Below are 15,617 nucleotides of genomic sequence, written 5' to 3' on the forward strand. Positions count from 1 at the left end.
TTCCTTACAGCATGAAGGCCATCTGTTTCTGACAGTTTTTGCTTCTAGGCAGGCGTTTCCAACCCCAGACAGGGTCTCCTTCCTCAGAATTTCCCTGGTTATGAAATCAGAAATGGGTTCTGAATTGCCATTTGTCTCACCTATAATAGAAATAGTTTCTTATTATTCCTTCCAGAAATCCTTATTTTTCTTTCCTTTAAGTATTTCAGAAAATGTTAAGGCTAATTTAAGAATTGTGGACTACCACGTTTGTTCAGCTTCTTTCTGCCTTGCTCTGGGCCCAGGAGTCTACAGTGAGTTCTTGCTGGCTGCTGTAGGCCTCTCCTGCAGCTTTCTCTGAACCTCCTGATTAAGACTCTTTTCTACCTGGTTTTGTGGTCCCTGGAGCAAGTCCAAGGGCCTGGCAAGTTAAATAAATGTAAAACTCTCCCACTGTTTGACAAGCAAAGCATTCAGGAGAGAATCTTTCTCTTCTGGATGTTGAAAATGGTTGTGGGAGTCACAGCTCTGATGCTGTGGAGCCAGAAGGGCTTACAGTATCCGTGTGGCTGTCATCAGCCCACAGGCATTCAGGACTCAGGGGACCAGCAAGGGCCGCCTACATTTCCCACAGCCAGAGTGACCCTGCCTCCTGATGGGACCAGGGCAACCCTAATCCAGCAGAATTCTCAGTCCCACTGTGTCTTGGTGGATGAGCTGGCTTAGATGGCCCAGCACAGGACCCAAACTTGTTTCAGAAAATGAAATCTGTAAAGAATAAAAAGAGAGAGACTTTTTGATTTCATTTCCTTTTATGAGAAATGTATAGATTCTAGCATGCAAATTGTTGTTTACCTCATGTATATCACTGTATATTATAAACAGTTGCCAGCTCGCTAGTCTTGTATCCACTGGTAGATCTTTGAGTTCAGAGAGACTGTTATGGGTTTTCTCCATTCTGTTCTCAGTGCTTCCCAAGAGTGTTCATTGAATAATACTCATTTAGTGAAGGGTGAGTGAGTGAAGACTAAGTGCACCCAGAGGACGACTGCTTTAAGACTGGGTTTACTTTGATAAACTGTCCTAATGGTAGACATGCCTACATCTCACAGGCTGTAATGGGATTTGAGGTGAATTCAACAAATGGTAGATGAGATTTTGGATAGTTAATATCTCCTTTTCCTGAACTTGCTGTCTATAATTGTTAAATATAAAAATGGTGACCCATCAGTTTTCTTAGCCAAAAATTTAAAGGAGAACTCTCCTTCTTCTTCTCCCTTTCTCACTCCCTTATAAAGAAATCTGTTTAACTTTATTGATCAGTATTTCCTAAACATTTTTATCAGATGATATCTATTAATATTGCATAGAAGAAGTAGCCTTAGTATCCAATTTATATATCATTTTGGATTCATGATATCAAGGAAATCCTGAGTCATGAAGGTAAGATAAGTGATTTTTATCTAGCGGTCTTAAGACTTCATCACTCAGAGGTGATAGAAGAGCCTTATTCTGAATTCTACGTGAAAGCTAATTCAATCGTTAAGTCCGAGTATCGATGGACTCGTGTGTTAAAATGTGGTGTGTTAGCACGTTGAGGTATGTGTTGTTTCAGATTAAAGATTTTTAAACATAGAAACACAAACCTAAAAGCAACGTTCTGTTAACCCTGGAGCACGCTTGTCTCTGAGGCGCTTGCCAGCTTCACGGTGGAACCAGTCTGTGCTGCCTCCCTCCTCCCAGCCTCCCTCCGTTTGCCTGCTTGGCTGCAGGTCAGTGTTATTGAGGGACTTTCCACCGACATTTCAGGGTAAAACAGAAGGAAAAAATGAACATTCACAAACTTCTACATGATTTGTGACATGATGTTTGGACACGCTTTCCCCAGTTATTTTTAAAATTCAGTTAAAATAATCACATTTCACTATTTACCTGGAAAGCCAATTTTATGTCTGTGCTGCCTTGTCACTGTAGTACCCAGATACTGAAAACACATTCAATGTATTCAGCTAAGCAGAAAAAAAAAAGTATTCTCTGAAGTCTTTGATGTCCAGGCCACCATTTAGTACGCACTAATTGTGTATGTTCGTTCATGAGGTCCTGACATCATTTGTTCATTTGAAATTAGAAAAATCTTTGCCAGGAAACATAGGCTTTTTGTTTTTGATAAGCCGGTCGTTCACCCACTGATAAGTTCTTGTAAGTAAGTGTCTTTGGAAACACAGTTTTTGTCATCTCCGCGCTGTTGTTGTACCTCATTTCTCAGTAAGAGAGTGTGTAACGGAGCAACGTTCACAGGTGCTTCTGATTCATGTGGTTAAGAACTTCCTAGCCTTCAGCACTGAGGAAGAGGAGGGTTTGTCTCAGCTCTTGTTTACAACTCTTGATTCTTTCCCACTGTTTGAGTCGTGATTTCTTCACTCTGGTATCATGATTAGCACTCCTATAATCTAATTCACAGGGAATACTTGTACTGATAGTAGGGGACCAAGAAGAGTGAGCATTTCTTGAGCACCCGCCCTGAGCCAGGTCCTGCTGGGTTATTTTGCATATATTGTCACTTAGCAGTGCAGAATATATGAGCACCCCACATAGTAAATCAAGTTCACCAATCCCAATTCTCCTTAAGAAAACACCTACTAGATTTCAGCTTTCCCTCAGCGTATAAGGACTTAGTTTTACTCTTCTAAGTAATTATATTTCAGCTCTATTTCTTTTTTTAAAAGTATTTATTTATTTATTTAAAAGAGAGCCACAGAGAGGAGTGATCTTCCATCTGGTGGTTCACTTCCAAAATGCCTTCAACAGCTAAGGCTGGGCCAGGCCAACGCCAGGAACCTGAAACTCTGTCTGGGTCTTCCACATGGGTGACAAGGACCCGGGTGCATAGGCCATCTTTGTAACTGAGCCCTATTCCTCTAGGCTTCTGTGTAGAGTTTATCAGGCCACACCTCTGCCTCAGCTGTGCAGTCCCTGAGTCCGCACTGTGGTGATTACGCATCAACTCCTCACTGAAGATCAACTCACTGAGTTTAGGGTGTGGCAGAAGAACGAGGAGGGCTTGATGCTAGATTTTAATTGAGGTGTTATTCGGGAGCTGCATGCCCTGGCCAAGCAAGGTAATGGCCAGTCTGCCCATAGATCCCAGCTAGGCTGGAGCCTACCTTGCTATCACTGTGTCTTCAGAAGTACATGCCGCCTCCTGTCACTGTTCAAGGCAGGGCCACATGTGCTTTGGACCAACCAGAGATGCGTTGCTCATCTCCAGCTTTGGTCTCTAAGGTTCGTGGCCTTCATCCCTCATAGAGTCTGGGAACTGAGCAATAGCTTCCTGACTCCCTCTCCACACATGGCCTGTAAACTCCTGCTTTCTTCCACCGCCCTTGTCAGCAGGTGGCCTGCTGCATCTCAATGTGGACCCAGTTTTGGGGGTTCTATAGCAAGTGCTCCACCCAGTTTTGGGGATGTTCTGCAACGTCACCTACTGCTTCCCAGGCACATTAGCCAGAAGTTGAATCAGAAGTAGAGGCAGGATTTGATCCCAGGCCCACTCCTTCCAGCTCTGTTTCTTGATTCTAATGTGGTTTCCACTGATGAATTATGGTCTTATCATTGTAAATCTACAGGAAATTTTTAATTTAGCTTTAAATGGCAAATTATATATAATTTTCATCACCATCATTATCCTTTCCTGTACCTTTATTTTTAAAAAAGGAATTTAATTTTCTGTTAAAATAACAATAGTAGAACATTTTTATGAACATAACTAGAGCATTTGGATTTTTGTAATCTAATAAAATAATTATTTTGCTTTTATTGGAATTATATTTCTAATTCAGAATTGAGGCATCACAGAAGGATATGGTTTGTATCTGTGGTTCCTCGCACAGAGTTCCTAAAACCTTTAGAATTGCCCTTGGTAAGAGTGATGGGAGTGTCTGCTATTGTAATGAGGCCACTCCTGACAGGCCCCTGGACAGCTGCAGGGTGGGGTTCATCATCGGAACGACCAGACCCTCATCAGAAGCCTGGAACTTTACCCTGCAGAGGGCAAAAGGGTTGAAGACTGGGTTACTCACTGGTGGCCAGTGATTCAAACAACCGTAGCTGTGTAGTGAGGTCTCTGTAAAGCCCCTCCATGACAGGGTCAGAGAGCCTCTGGACACAGAAGGTGTTGGGCAGTGGTTCCCAGGCAGGCGTGGGAAGCTCCGTGCCCGGCTCACCTTTTCCATTTGGCTGTTCCTGAGTTGTGTCTTTCAGTAGTAAGAAAAGCATTTTCCTGATCTCTGAGTCATTTTAGTGAATTATCAGACCCTGGAGTAGGGGGAATGTTAGGGAAACCTTCTGATTTGTAGCCACATTGGACAGAAAAGTGAGGAGCCGGAACCTGCTGCTTGCAGTTGGTGTCGAGGCATGGCCAGTGTTGGGGACGGGGCCCTTGCACCCGTGGCAGTGGCAGGAATCTGATGCTGACTCTGAGTAGTCCGTGTCAGAGCTGAATTGACTGTAGGACACTGAGCTGGTGCTGCGGAGTTGGACAAGTGGTTAGTATACGGAAGAAACCCACACGTTTGGCGTCAAAAGCGTTGTGAGGAAACAGCACAGAAGAAGTATGTATGCATTGTGGTCATTTCCATTTATAACCAGAGTAAGCAAAGTTTGGCTCCGCATTCTTAAGGAATTACTGAATGCTTAGGTGATAAGAACAAATCAAGGAACTAGAAGTGAGCCTCCTAAGTCAGTTGCTCCTGAGCTGGTTTTATCAATGACAAGGTTGAGAGGTAAAATGGGTTAAGTGAAAAGAGTGAATCAGAAGTGAGCCATCAAGTAAATCTGATTATTTTTGTTTTTCTATTGTATAGAGCATATCACAAATGGACAAAACCTACTCCATTTTGTTTCCTTAACTCTGTTTTTAAGTAAAATGTTTTGCATTGTTGGTGACTTAACAGGAAAAAAAAATAGAAAAACATGTTGATTTTAGAATTTAAGGCCCACATCTTCAAATACAGATAAAACTACAATGATAGGATTTATATGAACTCAAATCTGCATGTCCCAAGTAAGACTGGAAAAACAACTTGTTACTTGAGAAAAACAAGTTAAGAAGAACACACAGTGGGTTTGTCGCAGGCCCAAGACAGGGGGCCCCTCTGCTGGGCTTGTTTCAGGCTCTTGCCCACAGGCATGAGAGGCACAGATAAGAAAGAGCAGGAATGTGAGATTCATTTGATTTATTTAAAGACAGGTACATAGTAGATGGGAGTGTGGCACAGGGGTGATGCCCAGGGTGAGGCCTGGTTGAGTAGTCGAATGGGGCAGGGTTTAGGGCAGGGTCTGCAGCAAATGTCATCTCTAGGAGTTTCACAGCATCTGGTGCATGTGTGGCTGCAGAACACATGTTGGCATGAGGAGGCATCATGGCATCTGATGCATGATGGGAAGCGAGGCTCAGGAGTGGATGTACCAAGCCTGCAGCCATGTTGGATTAACACGGAAAGGGGTGGAGTTTGGGTGAGTGACTCCTCGGCTCCTCCTCACTGCCTCCCTGCCTATATCCCACCAGACTTCTGAACCCTGCTCCACAGTCCCCCCAGAGGGCACTGTGCATGTCACAGGGAAGAGGTGAATGCTGGGTCCTGGCAGTCCGCTGGAAGTCTGTGTGCTGCACCGTCCATCATGCCATAGAACAATCCCGGCCTAGTCGGAGAAGTTGCCCAGAGCACCTAAAACTGGGCCTCCTGGCCTGGGATGCAGGAAGCCAGCCTCCTGACATCAGGGTCCAGGGGCAAACTAAGTATTTAATGCAGTGCTCTGGAAATTTGATAGCTACATAAAAATTCAAACTGGGAGCATGAATTTGAAATCAGTTGCTGTGTTCTCACATTTAGTTTCGTGGGGATTTTCCTGTTCAGCTCGGTTTTCTGTATTGTGTGTTGGGTTTGGTTGACCCCACCCCCAGATATGTGGGGCTTTTTCTTGTGAATAGCTACAAAGAAAACTGCAAGTGGTGGTTAGCCAGAGGTGAATTTAACAGCCGGGGCAGCACAGGCTGGAAGTACGTGGGTAGAGATGCCGTGGTGGGCGGAGACTAATGGAGCTGCCGGCAGAGGCACTGACAGTTGTGTTGCAGGGGTGGGTGCTTTTCTTCCTGCCCGACTGCCCCGGTCTGGTTATTACAGGAAGGAAGCTGTTGTGTAAGAGACTGGGGGGTGGTCTCAGGCTGTGCTTCATGGAGTGAGAAGCCTGTTCCCACAGCCTTGTCCCCATGGAAGTCCCGCCATGTGTGGGGGGAGGCATCCCAGGCAGACGCAAAGGCGCAGGAAAGCAGGATTTATGGGAAGGAAGGATGCACATGTACACGTGAGTGAGGGCAACCTGTCTCTGTGAGCAAGGAATAGTGGCTGCCCCCACTGGAGCTGGGATGCGCCTTTCATAGGATAGAGGGTGGAGTTTGTGGGGCTTGCATACATTCACCTGTGTCCCAGGTTTATTGGAATTTTGGGGTCTTGATGTTTCCATGTGGCCTGCAGTACACACTGTCTTGGCATGAGGGGAAGTGAGGGTCTGGTGCGTGATGGGGAGAGGGTGACCGAGCCTGCAGCCGCTATGTTGAATTGGTAAGGAAGGCTGCACGCTCTCTGCCCTTCTCCCTCGCCACCTCTCTGCCTGTCCCCGTCACTTCCACTACCGAGGAACTTGAGTGGAGCTGGCGTGGGTGTTTGGCCGCCATACCCTTGTCACTTAGAGAAGCCATGGCAAAGGCTAACAGCTAGAATATCAACCACAATCAGTCTTGCAGCTATGCCAGCCACGTGTCATAGCTAACCTGATGAGAAAGGCCTAAGACTTTAGTAATAAAGTGAGCCCTGCCAAAAAAAGAGAATGTGCACTTGAAATAGCCCCTCTCTGATAAATCATCGCAGCCCTATGGGAAAGAGCCCAGGTTCTTCTCCAAGCAACGCCAGTTAAGAGGGTGAAGTAATACCCATACCCACTCATGCTTAGCCATGTGACAGACAGCCTTCATACAGGTGCTGGTTTCTTGTTTGACAAAGAAGAAGGATTAGTAAGGCTAAGGGGGGAAGGGTCTAACGTTAGTGTTGCTGTACTGAAAACTGCACTTCTGGGAGTCACTAGGCCAGTGAAAGTTAGAATGCTGTTTCTGAACAGCCGTTGGTCTTGACACTCAAGCACCCCACGTTTGGCCACTCTGTTTTCAGGAAATGGATTGGGAAAACGGGCAGGGGCCTTCCTTCCTTCCTACCATTCAGTGCTTTGCTAGATGATGCTCTGTGTGTGAGCAGCATAGTGATGGTTTCTTGTGAAAGCAGATTGAGTTTGGAGTCTGTGTTGAGTGCAGCAGGCTAAGCCACCGCCGGTTTCATACGCAGCCTCCTGCTGAGGCACCTGGGTTGTGGTACAGGGGAGGACGGCCCGAGTACCTGGGTCCCTGCCACCCACAGGGAGACCTGAATGGAGTTCCTGGCTCCTGGCTTCAGCCTGGCCCAGCCCTGGCCGTTGTGGCCATTTGGAGAGTGAACTAGCAAGTGGAAGCTCGCTCTCTCTTTCTGTCTTGCCCCTTGTCTCTCTCTGTAACTCTGGCTTTCAAATAAACAAAATAAATATTTAAAAAAAAAGACTTTAAAAATAATGAAATAAAAATAAAAAGCCATCAGATGAAGTTCATCTATTAAAAGCACTGTAGTTGGGACTGGCGTTGGGGGAAGGCCTTTATTCCTGTGAGCCTAGCCTTGGTGTGATCCCCAGCGCCCCCTCATTGCACAGCTGGCTGTGTCACAGGCATGGGTGCCCGTGAGCTCATGTGTGGCAGTTCCAAGGTGGTAGGGGTGATGGTGTATGTGTCTGAGACTTGGGCCTTGCCGTCCTACCAGTACCTTAAATTACAGGCTCTCCCATGTGTGTTCTCACACAGCCTGCGCTGGATTCTATGGTTTGTAATGACGAAATGTAATCTTGGATTTAAAGGCACTTTTTAACTTGTTGATACTTTTATTAAACAGGAACTTCCAGAGAGTCAACAGAAAGCATCCCCTGTTATCTACAAATAAATGAAATATTGCTGATCAGTGATCAAGAATTTCTCCCATGCCATATAATGGATCAGCACTGGAAGTTCTATGCAGAATGTGAAGAACTAACATTTTAAAGCCTTGTTTTCTTAGCCATTTATTGTCTGTTCACATTACTAACCAACATTCGTATTTTATCTTACGTTGCCTGGTGGGCGTATTTTAACATAGATGACTGGTAGGATGTGTGTTTACTGGTGTAAGGAAAAGTATAACTTCATCTACTGCAGAAAGCACAATGCTTTTTCCTTGTTGAAATAAAGCCATTTTCACACTAGCTCATGTTAACTTCCTGGATTTCTTTTACTCACAAACCTAAAACTGACCTTTCAGTCTTTACCTTTATTTAAAGATCAGTCGTCCTTATGGGCAGCAAGGATAGTTACAGGCCGCTGTGTGGTCCCAGAAAGATCCGGGGAAATTCACTTCAAACAAGAAACCTGAATTCCTGTTACCTTCTCTACTTGCTTCAAAATTTATCTTGAAATAAAAATGAGATTTCCTGAGTTTCAGAAATTTCATGTCAGTAGGATGGCAGCTAAGTATTAGCAGAAAGAATAAATCCAGCATGGACGTAGACGTTATTTTAAGTTGCATTGATTTCACTTTTAACTAGTGCTTCATTGTGTTGAAGATTTTTTGAAGAGAAACATTCAAGAGCTTCATAATTTTTCCAGGCAAGTGTTTTAATACTTTGCTAAGAAGAAAGTTAATTCTTTAAAAAAAAAAGATTTATATATTTATTTGAAAGAGTTACAGAGAGAGAGGAGAGGCAGAGAGAGAGAGGTCTTCCATCTGCTGGTTCACTCCCCATTTGGCTGCAACAGCCAGAGCTGCACCAATCCGAAGCCAGGAGCCAGGAGCTTCTTCTGTGACTCCCACGTGGGTGCAGGGGTCCAAGCACTTGGGCCATCTTCTACTGCTTTGCCAGGCCACAGCAGAGAGCTGGATCAGAAGTGGAGCAGCCGGGTCTCAAACTAGCGCCCATACGGGGTGCTGGCATTTCAGGCCAGGATGTTAACCTGCTGCGCCACAGTGCTGGTCCCAATTCTTTGCATATGTTACATTACCCCAGACTCCCAAATATAAGGCTACTTCAACAGTTTATGGAAAAATAGAATTAAAAGATAATTTTAGGGATGGGTGTGGTAGCTCAGCAGTTATGACACTGCTTGGGATGCCTGCATCCCATATCAGGGTACGTGGGTCCCAGTCTCAGCTCTGCCTCCGATCCGGTTTCCTGCTGATGTGCACCCTGGGAGATGATGGATCAGTCCTTAGGGCCCTCCAACCCATGTGGGAGATCTGGATGGAGTTCTGGGCTCCTGACTTCAGCCTGCTCAGGTCCAGTTGTTGTGGGCATTTGGGGCCTGAAACAGCAGATGAAGGATCTTTATTTCTCTGTTGCTATCAAAATAAAAAATTATTCAAAAAATTTTTGAAATCCATTCATACAGAGGTCTTCAAAATTTTCCTGGAAATTGCATATTTACAAAAAAACTATATACATGAATTTCGAAGTTTCTTTGCACCAAAATAAGTGCATATTTTTATTCCATTTTCCATATGCTTTTTAAAGTATCCTGGTAAGCTTTCTGACTATGGTTTTGTCCTAGCCCTTCTTCCTCATTTGGATTGAGAAGTAAGATTGTAATGGAAGTAAGCAAGTCTCAGAATTTGGTGGGGGCAAGGGAAACATGATGTTGGTTTTAGAATACTTTCTTTTTTTACCCCAGAAATATACTCAAGTTTATAACCAGTTAAACGATGAGCCATTACTTATCACATTAGGTAGAAATCACAAGTCAGGTTTGTGTAATTATTAAGATATACATTAAATAGTTTGCATTAAAACATTTTATCATAACATCACATTTGATAAAATCTTATTAAAACATCTAAGTGTTAAATGTAAATCATGTTGTTATAAGGTAACACTTAACAGAACTGGGGTGCCAGTTAAGTATTTTCTATTAAACATAGACAACTTAACAATCAGAACTGTATAAATTTGGGGCCGGCATTGTGGCATAGTAAGCTAAGCCTCTGCCTGTGGTGCTGGTGTCCCATATGGGTGCTAGTTCAAGTTCTGGATGCTTCTCTTACGATCCAGCTTTCTGCTAGGCCTGGAGAAGCAGTGCAAGATGGCCTGGGTGCTTGGGCCTCTGCATCGCATGGGATACCTGGAGGAGGCACCTGCCCAGCTCTGGCTATTGTGGCCATTTGGGAAGTGAACCAGTGGATGGAAGACCTTTATCTCTTGACTTTCCCTCTTTCTGTCTGTAGCTCTACCTCTCAAAGAAAGAAAGAAAACCACAACTGTATACATTAACTGTTTTTTTTATTTGACAGAATTAGTGAGAGAGAGAGACAGAAAGGTCTTCCTTTCCCCAAATGGCCGCTACGGCTGGAGCTACGCCCATCTGAAGCCAGGAGCCAGGTGCCTCCTCCTGGTCTCCCATGCAGGTACAGGGGCCCAAGCACTTGGGCCATCCTCCACTGCCTTCCCAGGCCACAGCAGAGAGCTGGACTGGAAGAGGAGCAACCGGGACTAGAACCGGCAGCCATATGGGATGCCGGCGCCACAGGTGGAGGATTAACCAAGTGAGCCACAGCGCCGGCCCTGTATACATTAACTCTCGCCAAAGGTTGATTCAGTTTGAGAGAGGCATGCTTTGTGAACCATAATAAATCCCCCTCGCACTGGTTTCCTTTGTTTTTCCAAGATTCTTTCATTAGGTCTAACTTTCTTCCATCATTCATATGTAAAAATTACAGATATATAATATGTAGTCTTAATGGTAACATGTTTTTATTTTCAACATATAGACTTCTGTTAAGGATTGGATACCAACTTGGGTGTTCCCTGAAGACCAGAGTCTACCTTCATAGGTTGAGGCTGGAAGTTAATTAGCTTGTTGGGGTGGGGCCTCTATGATAGAATCGTGGTTACTTTATAAGGAGAACCTACCTAGAAGGTAGAAAGAGTGCTTCCTCTCTCCACTTCCTGGCACACCAGGTGAGCCTCCCCATGTGGTCCATCGCCCACCACCCTCATCAGATGCCAGACCAGTGGGGCCACCTGATCTCGGACTTGAACCTCCAAAACTGTGAGCAAAAATAAACCTTAGCACCTATCAGATATTTTACTTGTAGTAACAAAAAGCTGAGTACACAAATATTCAGAAACACCTTTAGAATATATGTAAGAAAGTGTAAATTACAGAGCTGGGCAACAGCAGGGAAAGGAAGGTGCACTTCTGACTGTGTGAACTTTTAAATTGGAAAAATCTCCAATTTTGAAATTGGAACTATGTGTTTTTTCTATTTAGACAAAAATGTTTTTTAATATATGAGAAGAAAGCACCTGGAAAGACTTGCCTATTAATGGAAGTCAAAAGACTCATTTGATTATTTTATTTTTCTTTCTTTAAGAGTCCGATGGAAATGTTCAGAAAGACTAACCCTACATGTTGTAGTGTTTGAGAACTTACCATTTCATTATAACTTTTCTAGGCTATTTTTAAATTCTTAACCACTACATGGGATATTTGGCTTTATTATTATTTAAGAAAAATGTTTAAAATATGAGCCATTTGGGAATATATGTACTGACTATGTAAACAAGTGAAAAATGTGAATTGTTGAACAATATTTTATGAAAGTTCTGGTTTTGTGATGGCAGTGGGCCATCTTCCACTGCTTTTCCCAGGCCATTAGCAGGGAGCTGGATCAGAAGTGGAGCAGCCAGGACTTGAACTGGTGACCATATGGGATACCAGCGTCACAGGTGGCGTCTTTACCTGCCGTGCCACAGAGCTGGCCCCTGAATCTGGCTAAAACAGTACAGATTTATTCGCAATTCACAGTTGCCTCTGAGAAAATAATTTATGGAACTGGGGAAGAGAAAGATGTGGTTTCCTTGGCAAATGTTGAAATTGGAACTGTGTGCATTCTTTCTATTCTGATAAAAATTTTAAATATGTTGCATCCACATTGAATGTAGTCGGACTGCAGGGAAAGGCAAGCAGTGGTGCTGCCGGTCTTTCTTCCCTTGGTGCCCTTACAGCTGATGATTCCAGGCCGAAGCTGAGGGGTCTTGGAAGGCCCCATCCCCTGGGAATCAGCTGACTTGGCTTCGCTTCGGCAGTTGCCATTCAAGTCCACAGGATAAGCACGTGTTAGATAATGCACACTTTTACATGGATACTTGTGCAAATACCAATTTCTGTTTGTTCTGGGATGGGATTGGGGTGTTTATGGGAAGGTCAAGAATGTTGCAGATGCAGCTGGTTGTAGTGCCTGTCCCTTAGGGAGCTGGACCAGAGAGAGTGGAAGGTACTTGGGCAGTTTACTTCTAACTTAAAATTATAGTATATATTTCTTTTTAACTAAAAAACTAAATATTTTGGAGGCCAGCCTTGTGGCACAGCAGGTTAAGCTGCTGCCTGCAATGCCAGCATCCCATATGGATGTCTTATCTGTTCCACTTCTGATCCAGCTCCCTGCTAATGCACCTGGGAAAGCAGCAGAAGATGGCCCAAGTACTTGGGCCCCAGCCACACACATGGGAAACCTTGATGGATTTCCAGGCCCTTGGCTTCAGCCTAACCAAGCCCTGGTCATTTGGGGAGTGAACCAGTGGATGGAAGATTAATCTCTCTCTCCTTCTCTCTCTGTAACTCTGCCTTTCAAATAAATAAATCTTAAAAAAAAAAAAACCCCAAATATTTTCAAAAGAATAATTTTAAAAGGTTTAGTGATTACAATTTACAAAAGGCATGCATTTCAAGTTTATAGTGTAAGAGATCTTGCAACTCAAAGTTTCTATTTTAGTGATCAAAGTCTTCATTTTCAAAGCCCACTTACTGTACCAGCCAATGACTGAAATAACACTCTTCGCCCTTGAGTGCCCTGAGCCCTGGCCAAACCAGCCAGCACGAGGATCTACTCCAGCCAGAGTTGACAGAGCTGCCTTACCCCGTGTCAGCCTTCTGAGGCCCTGGGCAGTCGGAGGCGTTGCTAGATGATTCAAGGCTTTATTTATTTATGTTCAACATTTATTTAATGTTTACCATTTTAAACTTATTATGTTCCTTTTATTTGAAAGGCAGATAGACAGTGAAAAACGGAGGTTTCCCATCCTCTGGTTTACTCCACCAATGCCCACAACAGGCAGGCGGAAGCCAGGAGCTCACAGGGCAGTGACCCAAGGACTTGGGCCATCATCTGCTGCTTTTCCAGATGCATTACCAGGTCTGCTGGAGTGGAAGGAGCAGAGGTGGGATTCAATCTCAGGCACTCAGGTATGGGTTGGAGGTGTCCCAAGTGGCAGCTCAACGCACTGTACTACAATGCCAGCACCAAACTGGGGTCACTAATCCCTCACTCCCCGGCATTTGTGTACTCTGCTTCTACCACCCCTGCTCATCTGTGTTCTCGTATTCTTTGAGGCCTTTCCTCATACAAATATGTGACCTCCTGCACTGCTGTCTCAGACCAGGGCAGTCTCATGTTGTTTACTTCCTGGCAGTATTGGTTTGCTTCTCACTGCTTATCTCCCCAGGGATCTGAAGAACTTACAGAGCTCCTGGGTTTTACACTATGTTTTCCATAAAACTTGAGAGCAGGCATTTAGCCTCAGTTGCAACACCAGCATCCCACATCACAGTGCTGGGTGTGAGCTGCAGCTCCGGCTCCTGACTCCAGCTTCCTGCCAGTGCAGACCCCGGGAGGCAGCAGGGTGGCTCAGCACACTGGGGTCCCGCAGGTGAGAGGCCTGGGCTGAGTTCCCTGCTCCGGGCCTTGACCCCAGCCCAGCCTAGTCCCAGATGTCGTAGGCATTTAGGAGGTATGTGTGTATGTGTGGGCCGCTCATCGTCCCCTCTCTGCCTCTCATAACTATAATTTTAAAGTATGTATCTTGAACACAGTGGATGCTGAAAAAACAGCAGTTAAAGTGTTTTCAGCTACAACAAAATCCTGCTCAGAACGGCCTAAGCAGTGAGGAGATCACGCTACTTCATAACCAGGGTAGGCTCTCAGGGCTGGTTAACTCTCCGTCTCAGCAGTATCCCTGTCCCCATCTTTCTTCCAGCTCCGCTCACGGCGCCCATGGCTCTGCTACTACAGGCCTGCGTGGAGAGACCCCTCAGCCAGCAGCCAGAGAGACAGCCAGGACCGTGGTCAGTTGCCCACGGGGGGACGGGGCCCTGGGAGACGCTGCTTATCCATCCTTTGACATATATGTGACAAGGCCAGAACAGAAGCCTGGGGCCATTTTAGCTCTTTGCCTGAAAGCAGATCGGACACTCCCCACCCCCACCCCCAAGGGACTCTCAGGTCCCTGTGCTCTTAAGCCAGCTCAGTCCCCCACCCTGCGTTCTTTTCCAGCTAGCCAGCCCGCTGGGTGAGAAGCCTGGAAAAGCCGGCTTGCTCCGCCCGGGTCACGGCCCTGAGCAGGGTTACGCTGTGTGGACCGGGCCGCGCACGAGCACCAGCCACCTCCTCGAGCTTGCCCCCTTGGAGTGCTCTCGCCTTGGCTGTGAACGTGTGTGTACCCTGACTTCCCTTGGACCTGGGGGGCTGCGCAGGCACGTATTGGGGGCGGCAGCGCCGGTGTGGACTGAGGGCAACAGGGTGCGGAGTTCACAACCCGATGCTGCGGAGTGTTTCAGGTCCCGCGCTGAGACGGTTTGCTTTAGGACAAAGTGGCTGATCCGGAGTTGGGCACAGGGCAGCCAGTGACCCGATACCCGCTTTGATAGGGTGTTTTCAAAGCAAAACTGGCCGGGCACGCTTGCCTGGAGGTGACTGGGAGTTCTGTGGTCTGAGCCGTGGCTGAGCGTGGTCACGGTCCAATCCTGGGGGCCTCAGCCTCCTGAGTGGCTCAGAGCGGGGCCAGCAGGTGGGCCCCGGGCCGACTGCCAGCCTCCCTCTTGGGGAGACCCGAGTGAAAACAGCACCTCCCTCCTGGGGCCAGAGGCTTGGAGACAGTGCAGAGCGCCCACGCTCTTACCTTGCCCAGAACAGTGCCCAGCCTGGGTGCGGGCCAGGGAGACCTGCAGAGGGTCAGCCATATGACCCTAAGGGCTCTTCCGGCAAGCAGCGGCCCCTCTGGGGAGGTGGGGGCGAGGGTCCAGCTCCGGTCAGTCTGAGACGCAAGCTGACCGGCGCACCTCCCCGGGCGAGGCGGCGTCGGCTCAGAGCCCCGGGTACGGGGAGTAGAGGGTGCAGGTGCCCCGCGACGCCCCCTCTCTGGGACCTCTGGGAGCTGGGTCCTAGGTCCTGCCTGACCAGGAGTCCCGCAGACTCCCTGACAAAGGGGGTTCGTGACCCACCGAGACCCACGTGCCTGGAGCCCTCGGGGCCGGGAAGGGAGGCCCTGGCCCTGGGGCGGGAGGCTGGTGAGGCGCCGGACCGAGTCGGCTTGGACCTGCCCGGAGCCCCGAGCTCGGCCACTGCCCGCACCGAGAGGCCACTCTGCCCCGCCGCGGCTCCTCCCTCCTCCGCGTCACGGGGGCCCGGGCGAGGGACAGCGGCACC

The 15,617-nt window shown here is 46.8% G+C and overlaps 1 protein-coding gene across 4 annotated transcripts in view; it reads left to right on the top strand.

Moving 5' to 3' along the window:
• Window positions 1–8,303, top strand: part of ANKRD31 (ankyrin repeat domain 31) — a 173,643-nt gene extending 165,340 nt beyond the window's left edge. For all 4 annotated transcript variants that reach the window (XM_062212573.1, XM_062212577.1, XM_062212575.1 and 1 more), the window contains one exon: window positions 8,004–8,303. In XM_062212573.1, coding sequence (XP_062068557.1) covers window positions 8,004–8,149 — 146 coding nt within the window. In that variant the 3' untranslated portion in view covers window positions 8,150–8,303. The remainder of the gene's footprint in view (window positions 1–8,003) is intronic.
• The last annotated feature ends 7,314 nt before the right edge of the window (window positions 8,304–15,617 follow it).

The sequence above is a fragment of the Lepus europaeus genome, chromosome 15, assembly GCF_033115175.1.
Source record: "Lepus europaeus isolate LE1 chromosome 15, mLepTim1.pri, whole genome shotgun sequence".
NCBI lineage: Eukaryota > Metazoa > Chordata > Mammalia > Lagomorpha > Leporidae > Lepus > Lepus europaeus.